The 10,828-nt window shown below is 50.4% G+C and overlaps 2 protein-coding genes and 1 pseudogene across 6 annotated transcripts in view; all 3 read left to right on the forward strand.

Moving 5' to 3' along the window:
* Positions 1 to 7,358, forward strand: part of Itgal (integrin subunit alpha L) — a 40,881-nt gene extending 33,523 nt beyond the window's left edge. For 2 of the 5 annotated variants that reach the window (XM_021222402.1, XM_021222410.1), the window contains exons 26-31: positions 162 to 275; positions 473 to 529; positions 829 to 930; positions 1,607 to 1,702; positions 2,344 to 2,454; positions 5,661 to 7,358. In XM_021222402.1, the coding sequence (XP_021078061.1) occupies positions 162 to 275; positions 473 to 529; positions 829 to 930; positions 1,607 to 1,702; positions 2,344 to 2,454; positions 5,661 to 5,819 (639 nt within the window). In that variant the 3' untranslated portion in view covers positions 5,820 to 7,358. The remainder of the gene's footprint in view (positions 1 to 161; positions 276 to 472; positions 530 to 828; positions 931 to 1,606; positions 1,703 to 2,343; positions 2,455 to 5,660) is intronic. The other 3 variants (XM_021222415.1, XM_021222420.1, XM_029535410.1) reach the window with 2 other exon arrangements.
* Positions 7,359 to 7,990: 632 nt separating this feature from the next.
* On the forward strand, positions 7,991 to 8,946 carry LOC110326143 (annotated as a pseudogene).
* Positions 8,947 to 8,972: 26 nt separating this feature from the next.
* On the forward strand, positions 8,973 to 9,293 carry LOC115063605 (tubulin alpha chain-like). Its single transcript, XM_029535923.1, has one exon. It carries the CDS (start codon positions 8,973 to 8,975, stop codon positions 9,291 to 9,293), a length of 321 nt encoding a protein of 106 aa, XP_029391783.1.
* The last annotated feature ends 1,535 nt before the right edge of the window (positions 9,294 to 10,828 follow it).

The raw sequence follows: 10,828 nt of genomic DNA on the forward strand, positions 1-10,828 counted from the left end.
AAAAAAAAAAAAAAAAGAAGAGCAGCCAGATATGGTCCGTCATGATGGACTGCCTAGCTAACAACATCCCTAGAACTCACCCAGGCAGTGCCTCAGGCCACATGGGGTGGTTGGTAGTTAGGGAGCCCCATTCAAGCTCTGAGGTCTCTGCCCTTTCCCAGGTGAGGATTCAGCCCTCTCCCTATGACCACAACATGCCCACACTGGAGGCCTTGGTTGGGGTGCCTCGGCCTCACAGTGAGGGCCCCATCACATACACATGGAGTGTACAGACGGTGAGTACCACTCAGAAGAGTGCCAAGTGAGCTGGTCCACGGTGGGAAACAACTGCACTGAACTGCTAGGTGTAGGAAGGCAATGCGGGTGTCTGGAATAGACAAGGGTTATCTTGGGGAAGAGAATGGAGATGCCTGAGTTCTGTGGGGTAGGGAGTGGCCTCAGATCTACTGGAGTCCCCACTTCCAATTCCTAGGATCCCCTTGTCACTTGCCACCGTGAGGACCTGAAGAGGCCATCCAGCGAAGCCGAGGTATGAGTGTGTGAGCTGAGGTGGGCAGTCAGCTGGGGACGGTGGGCCTGGCTGGAGGTGGGTGGTCAGCTAGGGATGGTGGGCCTGGCTGGAGGTGGGTGGTCAGCTAGGGACACTGGGCCTGGCTGGAGGTGGGAGGTCATCTGGGGACAGTGGGCCTGGCTGGAGGTGGGCGGTCAGCTGGGGACAGTGGACCTGGCTGGAGGTGGGCGGTCAGCTGGACGGTGGGCCTGGCTGGAGGTGGGCGGTCAGCTGAACGGTGGGCCTGGCTGACCGCTGACTGATGCTCTTAACCACAGCAGCCTTGTCTGCCTGGAGTCCAGTTCCGCTGTCCAGTTGTCTTCAGGCGGGAGATCCTCATCCAAGTGACAGGGACTGTGGAACTCTCCGAGGAAATCAAGGTAGCGCCTGCTTGTAGTTGCCCGTGAGGATCCGTTTGCCTTAGGGGTGGTGGGGATGGGCTTCCCACATGAGCTCTGTTCTTGAGTCAACACCCAGGTTTGGGCAGCTGCAAACCAACAACAGCAAAGCCATCTGCATTTGTTTGAAGTTTGTAGGTTTTGTTTTTTTTGTGTGTGTGTGTGGTGAAGGTTTATTTATTTTTGTTCTTTGGTTTTAGTTTTGGAAAACAATATTTCTGTGCCACCCTGGAAATCTCTAAATAGACCAGGCTGGCCTAGAACTCAGAGAGATTGACCTGCCTCTATCCCCTGAGGGTGGGATTAAAGACTAGATAAACGACCACACTTAACTTTGCTTTTGAGTCATGGTTTCACCTGGCAGCCAGACTAGCTGGCAACTCATGATCTTTCAACCTCAGCCTTCCAAGAACTGGAGATAGATAGAGGTGGGTACCACCACACCTGCGTACCAAGGGTACTTGGTACCCAGGTTCCGGCTAAGAAACTCCCTTCTGACTCCGAGGAGTGAGTGACATGTTAGACCATCACAGTCGAGAAATAAGACGAGGCAGAGAACGGGATCCCCTCACTGGGATTTCTTCCCCTCCTTCTCTGTGCAAACGCCCAAGTCCAGGGTCTCAGACCTGTGCTGACTGACACTCTGCTCCCTCCACAGGCCTCTTCCACACTCAGCCTCTGCAGCTCACTTTCTGTCTCCTTCAACAGCAGCAAGCATTTCCATTTGTATGGCAGCAAAGCCTCCGAGGCCCAGGTATGCACCTCAGGAGCCAAGACCAGGCAGCAGAGAGGTTCGGGAACACACACACACACACACACACACACACACACACACACACACACACACACATACACACACACCGTGTACAGCTCATAGAGAAGGAGGAGGGGCGCTTGGCCCAGTCAGACCCTAATCTACTCCAAATCCTTGTGAAGCACGAGGTCCCACCTCACTGAGAAGCAAGCCACTCCAAGCTTGTCTGAGCTGCCATAGAGTCAGGTGGAAAGACCAGTGCAGTGGTACCTTAGCAGAGGGCCACCGACATCAGCCAGCAGAGAGCAGTGAGCACGGGGACCCAGAGTTCAGGCAGCTCGGCGTGGCCAGAGATGGCTCGAAACGCAGAGAGTGGGGTCTGCAGGGCTTCGAATGCCCAGCTGAGACACTTCTTCCGGGGCCGATGGCACGTTATGTAAGTCTCAGGGCAGCATGTGGTACACATGGGCAAGTGACTTGTGAGTACAGAGGGTGACACATTTGTGGGAGAGGGTCTATGGCCAGAGCCCAATGCTGTGGTGCAACCCACACATAGGAAGCGAGACTGGGGACGGAACAGGCACACGGGGGCGTTGAGGGTGGGTGGGCTTCTCCTGCCCTCAGCTAGCTCTCCCTCCCAGGTCCTCATGAAGGTGGATGTGATCTATGAGAAGGAGATGCTTCACCTGTACGTGCTCAGCGGCATTGGGGGGCTGGTGCTGCTGTTCCTGATCTTCCTGGCACTCTACAAGGTAGGAGCTTTTAGATGGTTAAGCTGGGGGCAAAGAAGAGACATTGGCGTGGGCCAGGAGGAGTGTGCTGGACCAGAGAGGCTAAGGGCCTAAACAAGCCTCAGCTCACTCCACCCTTCTACAGATAGGTCTGTAAGACCCCAAGTACAAGTGGGAGAGACTTCACCATCACTCAGGTTAACACTGGCCCAGCCAGGACTGAGGGAGGAGAGAGAAGGGAGACACCCATATACTGAGGACCTTCTGATAGCACATACTGCACTAGGCCCTGTGAAACAGAGATGTGTAATATACACATGGTCCTCACTCATGTGAGGTTCACATTTGGGACATGGACAGGAGCGAGCTTAATGAGGGCTAGACCAGGGTCTGATTACTCTAGAGCCTGTAATGGAGATGCCAGCTTAAGCTGGTGGGCCACCAAGAAGAGGTGACACTTGAACTGAAATTTAGACATGTGAAAATCAGAGGTGAAGAGGGGCAGAGGTCCGATGGCCCATGAAAAAAGGCTCCGGAGTTTCAGAAAAGAAGCGGGGTTCGGTGATGCACCCCTCCAAGCCCAGCACCTGGGGTCAGAGGTAGAATCTCTCCAAGTTCAAGGTCAGCTCGAGGTGCCTCAAAAGATTAAGGGTGAGGGGCTGGAGAGATGGCTCTGCTGGTAAGAGCACTGGCTGCTCTTCCAAAGGACCTGGGTTCAATTCTCAGCACTCGCACGGCAGCTCACAACTGTCTCTGAGCTCCAAGAGACCCAACACTCTCCCACGGGCATTCATGCAGGCAAAATATCAATGTGCATAAAAATAAATAACTTTTAAAAAGATAAGGGAGAGGCGGAGAGAGAGACAAAAATGGGGTAGAGCCACCCAGCCGACTGGGCCTTGAGTCTTCCACTTCATGCCTTGCCCTGATGTCCCTCTCCCCATGGCCACCACCAGCTCTGCCTCCTCCTCCTGAACTTGGCTACTTTTCTGCTGTCCCACTGCTCTGTCGCTTACTAACAATGTTCCTATTAGGACTGTGTAGAATCTACACATTTGCATCTACCTAAACTTTGTGAATAAACAGATGTTGTTAAAAAAAAAAAGGGTGTCTCTACACTTGTACAAGTATTACTTAGAATTAATTCTCAGAGATGGGAAAACTCGACGCGTGCACACACACGGTCTTACGCTTCCAGAAGAGCATACCTAGCACATATTAAGCACTACACTATTGATTTTTAAAAAGATTTATTTATTTACTTTATGTATATGAGTACACTGTAACTGTCTTCAGAAGATGGCATTGGATCCTGTTAAAGATGGTTGTGAGCCACCATGTGGTTGCTGAGAATTGAACTCAAGACCTCTGGAAGGCAGTCAGTGCTCTTAACTGCTGAGCTGTCTCTCCAGCCCCTGATTTTTCCTAGTAGAAGGTATTGACAGATTACCCACCTGAGATCTAAGAGTGTCAGTGATAGAGCAGTCGGCAAGCATGCAGAAAGCCCTGGCTTTCGTTCTTAGTGCTGAAAAGAAATATCACCTACTTAAGAGATTTATATGTGACTTGTATGCACACCTTGTATATGAAGGAGCCCAGGAAGGGTGGTTAGGAGAGAGAGTCAGATCTCCTGGAGTTGTGGGAGGTGCTGGGAGCTGAACTCAGCTCCTTTGCAAAAGCATTAACCACTCTTTACTGCTCTGCCATCTCTCCAAACCAGGTTTGTATTTTGTTTATTGTTCTGTTTTCTGAGACAGGCTTGGGGTTGCTTTGGTAATTGTTGAAATGATCTCGAACTCTTGAACCCCCTGCCTCCACCTCCCTAGAGCCTGCACCACAGCACCTGACTTTATGCAGTCCTGGGAATCAGCTTGTACCTTAGGCGAGCACTCTACCAACTGAGCCACAGCTCTAGCCTAGTGACACTTTTTATTGTTGTTTTGTTTTGGGTTTTTGTAGACACAGTTTTTCCTGTGTAGCCCTGGCTGTCCTGGAACTCACTCTGTAGACCAGGCTAGCCTTGAACTTGCCTCTCCCTCCTGAGTTATGGGGTTACAGGTGAGCCACTGTCCCCTGGCTCTACAGGACTTTTTTTTTTTTAAAGAGAGTATTAGCATGTATACTGATGGCTAAAATGGCTCAAACTCAAGCTTCTCCTGCCTCTCCTTCTGAATGCTGAGATTATGAGCTCGGGCCACCATGCCTGCCTGAAACATGGCATTCAAATGAGTGGAAAGAATAAATTATCAAACTTAAAGCTTTTTAGAGTATTCACAAGATTTAAAAACCATATTTCTTTACTTTTATTCTTTTGGGGGGACATGGGGACAATATCTCACTGTGTAGTCCTAGCTGCCTAGAACTCCTAATGTAGATCATGTTGGCCTTGAACTCATAGAAATCTTCCTCCTAATGTAGATCAGGCTGGCCCTGAATACAAGGAAATCTTCCTGCCTCTAATTCCAGAGTGCTGACTTGACATGTATCACCACACCCAAGTTTATTATTTTATATTTGTGGGCTGGAAAGTTGACTCAGTGGTTGAGAGTACTTGCTGCTCTCACAAAGGATGAAAGTTTGATTCCCAGCCCCCACATGGAGGCTCACTACCGCCTTACACACCAGGCATGCATTTGGTGCACAGATACACATGCATGCAAAACACTCATACACAAAATAATAAAAATAAATCTAAAATTTAAAACTCTTGTTATTGGTGGGGAGTGGGAGGTTACCATAGTGCACAGGTGGGGGTCAGGGGACAACTTTGAGGAGTCTGTCCTCTCCTTCCACTGTGGGTCTTGGACCTCAACTCAAGCAGTCAGGCTTGTGTGGTAAGTGTTCTGACCCACTGAACCATCTTACGGCTGTTGTTGTTGTTTTGGTTTTTTGCTTTGTTTGTTTTGCTTTTGAGACAGGCTTTCTCTGTGTAACAGAGCCCTGGCTATCCTGGACTCACGTCATAGACCCAGGATGGCCTTGAATTCACAGAGATCCACCTGCCTCTGCCTCCCAAGTGCTGGGATTAGAGGCGCGCACCACCACACCTGGCCTCCCTGCTTCTTAGAAAGAAATATTTCTGAGAATCAAACATACAGATCTCTTCCTGTCCGTGGAGTGGCTGCCACCTGACTGCGGTGTACCCTGTTTGTCTGCGTAGGATGTCTTAGCACCAGGCCGGGGCAGCTGGTCTGGGCATCTGGCCACTCTCTCTGTGCTTCTGACAGGTTGGCTTCTTCAAGCGGAACCTGAAGGAGAAGATGGAGGCTGATGGAGGTGTTCCAAATGGAAGCCCTCCAGAAGACACCGACCCTCTGGCAGTACCTGGGGAAGAGACCAAAGATATGGGCTGTCTGGAGCCCCTCCATGAGAGTGACAAGGACTAAGGCCTAGGTCTGATACGCTGATGGCCCAGAAATAGACTTGAGAGCCCTGGCTCTGACTGGCTTCAGACACATGCCACCATGTATCCTGTCCTTCACTAGTCATTGCTGTTCCTAGACCTCAGTTTCCCCATCTCAAGCACAGAGCTCATTCCTATGTTATCTTCAGGAGCCTGGTAAGTAGGCTGAGGGAGGCCAAGAGGGCCATCGGTGAAGCCTGTCTTCTGCAGCCTGCCTTGTCCCTCTGAGAGAATCTTTGATAAACTCGGAGAAACTGCCATCTCAGGACCCAGTAATACCCCAGCCCTCCCAACTGCCCTCAGCTGTCCCTATATCCTGGGTCTGCCCCGCACTCTCTCCTGCCTGGAGTCTAGCCCGGACTTTGCTTCCAGACAGCAAATCACACGTGTCACTGCATGGCTACTGCAGATGCCTTCTTGAGTCAGAGACAACATCCCTTAATGAGCCTTAGGTCTTACAAAGCCAGGCCCCAGTGGCCTCCCAGCCTGTGCTGGAGATGATCCACCTCTCTTCCCCAGGCTGCAGCTACCATCCCAGCCTCTCCCAGAGTCTTTCTCCTTCCTGCATTGCTGTATTTGAGCTCATGTCCTCTTCCCCCTGGACTGTTCTGCCTCCTCCTGTCCTGACTAAGGAGGGTTCCACGCTGTACACCTTGCCCCAGCCTGTCCTTGCCTCTGTCCGCCAGGTTACATTTCTTCTCTCTTTGATGATTTAGTTAATTTCTGCCTGTCACTGAGCTCCTTGAGGTTAGGATATGCTTCCTGTCCACCTTGGGACGCTCTGGTGACGTCATAGGCTAGGGAGCAATATAATAGGTGTAGTTTCATTGAATTGATGGAGGCTCAGGTAGAGAAATAGCTTGGGTGGACCCCTGGCATTGCATGCTTTGGGGCTCTGCCTTTCCAGGCTCCATCACACCCTGTATAGCTCCCCAGCTCCCATCTAAAAATGGTTCAAGGAGCTCGACACAAAGCACATGTGTGGCAGTTTGACCGAGAAATGTCCCACACAAGCTCAGGCATCTGAACGCTTGGTCCCCATCGGAGGCTCAGAGAGGTCATGGGGAGACACGGCCTTGCTTGAAGGAGTACGGAAGGGCTGTGAGGGTTTATAGAGGGCAAGTTCACTCCCAGCTTTGTACAGTTGGTTGCTTCCTTTCTCTGCTTCCTGCTGCCTTGCCTGCTGCTGGCTGCTGTATGTCTTTGTCATCAAAGACTCTTAAACTCACTGGAATCATACACCCAAATAAACTTACTTGAGTGCGATAGTTTATCATAGCAACAGAAAAAAGGAGCTAAATACAAAAAAGTAGCTAATACAACACGCCTGTGTCTGCTTATGCAGTAAGAATGGAATTCTGTCCGATTCTGATGGTTTTGTTCCAGCCTGGCTTATTTAAATGAATATATTTCCTCAAATGTTGTACCAAATAGAATCAACCCTGCTTCTCTTCTCCTGTATTAGGGTTGGGTTTTCATTTTGTTTTGTTTTGTTTTCTGCAATAAAACACCCTAAGGAAAGTAGCTTGTGGGGAAGGGTTTGTGTGTGCACTTTATTGAGGTATCTGTTCACTTCCTCCAGCTGTGGCCCCATGTTCTGGGCTTTGGCTATGGCACTGGTCTTGGGGTCCAGCTATAGTCCCGCATCCCCCATTTCCTCTCTCAGCGAGTCCAGGTGCTGTTGCACACCAGGCTGGAGGGATGAAGTGAAGTCCGGAATGAGTAGGGTCTGCAGAACCACCTGATAGTGCCCGCTAGGGGAAGGCCTTCTCAGAGGGTCTTGGTGTTACAGCTCTTTCAGATGATGCTCAATGACCAGCTCTATCAGAGGATGTCCAGTGAGACGGCTGGTGTGCAGATACTTTATTCGGGGCGGTCAAGGGCTATATATGAACCATGGAGAGTGGGAAGGAGTTTTCAGGGTGAATATAAAATCGTTGGTTGGCGCTTAGTGTATTGTGAAACATCATTTACGTGGAAAGGCTTCCAGGGATCCCAGGTGCTTACTGCATTGGTTCTCAGGAAAGAGGAAGTTGAACTTGTGAGTTGGTTGAGAACTGGGTGACCTTCCTTGGGTGGAAGATTGGGGTCGGCCTCATTGCGTTACTTACCTCGACTCTTAGTTGTCCGGAATGGTAACCGAGACATGGTGTCTGCTTCTATCTATCACCCTCGCCTTCTAACCCTTTGCTATCATGCGTGAGTGCATCTCCATTCACGTTGGCCAGGCTGGTGTCCAGATCCACAATACCTGCTGGGAGCTCTACTGCCTGGAACATGGCATCCAGCCTGATGGCCAGATGCCAAGTGACAAGACCACTGGGGAAGGTCTTGTCACTTGGTATCCAACACCTTCTTCAGTGAGACAGGAGCTGGCAAGCATGTGCCCCGGGCAGTGTTCGTAGACCAGGAATCCACAGTCATCGATGAAGTTCGCACTGGCACCTACTGCCAGCTCTTCTACCCTGAGCAGCTCATCACAGGCAAGGAGGATGCTCCCACTAACTATGCCTGTGGCCACTACACCATTGGCAAGGAGATCATTGACCTTGTCTTGGACAGGATTCGCAAGCTGGCTGACCAGTGCGTGTGTCTCCAGGGTTTCTTGGTTTTCCACAGCTTTGGTGGGGGAACTGGCTCTGGCTTCACCTCCCTGCTGGTGGAGCGGCTCTCCGTTGATTATGGAAAGAAGTCCAATCTGGAATTCTCCATTTACCCAGCCCCCCAGGTTTATACTGCTGTGGTTGAGCCCTACAATTCCATCCTCACCACCCACACTACCCTGAAGCACTCTGATTGTGTCTTCATGGTAGACAATGAGGCCATCTATGACATCTGTCATAGAAACCTCGACATTGAGCGCCCAACCTATACCAACCTTAACCGCCTTATTAGCCAGATTGTGTCTTCCATCACTGCTTCCCTCAGATTTGATGGGGCCCTGAATGTTGATCTGACAGAATTCCAGACCAACCTGGTACCCTACCCTTGCATCCACTTCCCTCTGGCCACTTATGCCCCTGTCATCTCTGCTGAGAAAGCCTACCATGAGTAGCTTTCTGTAGCAGAGATCACCAATGCCTGCTTTGAGCCAGCCAACCAGATGGTGAAATGTGACCCTCACCATGGTAAATATATGACTTGCTGTCTGCTGTACCATGGTGATGTGGTTCCCAAAGATGTCAATGCTGCCGTTGGTACCATCAAGACCAAGCGCAGCATCCAGTTTGTGGACTGGTGCCCCACCGGCTTCAAGGTTGGCATTAATTACCAGCCTCCCACTGTGGTACCTGGTGGTGACTTGGCCAGGGTCCAGAGAGCTGTGTGCATGCTGAGCAACACCACGGCCATTGCCGAGGCCTGGGCTCGCCTAGATCACAAGTTTGATTTGATGTATGCCAAGCGTGCCTTTGTGCACTGGTATGTAGGTGAGGGCATGGAAGAGGGTGAGTTCTGAGACCCGTGAGGACATGGCTGCCCTAGAGAAGGATTATGAGGAGGTTGGTGTGGATTCTGTGGAAGGCGAGGGGGAGGAAGGAGAGGAGTATACTAGGTCCAGTCCTTTCCGCCTTTGTCATGTCAAACTCCCGCTCCAGTATTATTGTAGGCACTGATGCGCCTGAAGAAGAAGAAGAAGAAGAAGAAGAAGAAGAAGAAGAAGAAGAAGAAGAAGAAGAAGAAGAAGAAGAAGAAGAAGAAGAAGAAGATGATTGGGGTTGTGCTCCTCAGATGAGGCAGAGAAGGGGAAGCCCTGCTGGTAAAGGGACTCCTCTGTTTTGCATTTGGCTCAAAGGAGGCTATCTGCACATGGTAGACTTTGACCTTAAGTAACCTGGTTTCCCAACAGTTTATTTTGGCGTACACTTTCAGGGCGGCTGTAAGTCATTGTGTAGGGAAGGCATGTGCCAGGAACATGAGTGTTGTCCCACTGCATGGGAAGTCTGGAAGCCAAGATCAAACAGGATGTGGAGGAGGATATAAAAGGAGGATATCAAATCTCAAAACCCTCCCGGAACTCACCCCCTTCAACGAGGCCCCACCTCCTGAAGTTCCCATATCCTTCCTAAACAACATCACCAGCTGGGGACCATGAACCTACAGATGGCATGCCTCATTCAGATCCCAACATCCCTCTCCCACTTTGCCATCGTGAATCTCAGGCAGTTAACCTTGACCTGAAGCTAACATTGTGGGGTAATTCCAGACAGAAGCATAGAGAAAGACTAAATAGAAGAAGATGTTAAGAACAACCTGGCAGTTCTTTGGGAAATAGGAATAAGTGATCTGGAGAAATGGTTTGGCGGTTAAGAGCACATACTGCTGCTGCACAGGACCTGAGTTCAGTTTGCTGCACACATGTTGGACAACTCACAATTTGCTTCTAGCTTGCCTCTGACTTCTGAGGGTACCCGCACTTACATGTATACACAGAGTCATACATATACATGATTAAAAATAATAAACCTTCAAAATATGGGAGTAATACGTGCTGGGAATGGTGGCGCCACAGTTATTACACCACCTAAGAGGCTGAGGCAGAAAGATCTGGAATTCCCAGCCACCCTGGGCTATTTGACCAAACTAAAAGAGATGAGGCCACTAGGACCTGGAGCTTCAGCTCAGGAGTAGGAGCTTGCCTGGTGTGCATGAGCTCCTGGGTCTGTCCACACACTGAAGAAGGCTGGGGTGAACTGAGACCTGCTCTGGCCCTTAATCTCCCTGGCCCAGTATGCTCCTCCTGGTCCCTGCCAGTACCCCTCCTTTGCCCCAGCTGTCTTGACAATGCTTTACTGACATTGTAGAACCTAACAGCCTCTTCAGCTACATCAGACTTGTGCTTGATTCAACCCCAAGGAACCATGGGAAGGACTCATTAAGAAGACTAGTGGGCTGGTGAGATGGCTCAGTGGGTAAGAGCACCCGACTACTCTTCCGAAGGTCCGGAGTTCAAATCCCAGCAACCACATGGTGGCTCATAACCATCCGTAACAA

This window comes from Mus pahari, chromosome 1 (genome assembly GCF_900095145.1).
Source record: "Mus pahari chromosome 1, PAHARI_EIJ_v1.1, whole genome shotgun sequence".
Lineage (NCBI taxonomy): Eukaryota > Metazoa > Chordata > Mammalia > Rodentia > Muridae > Mus > Mus pahari.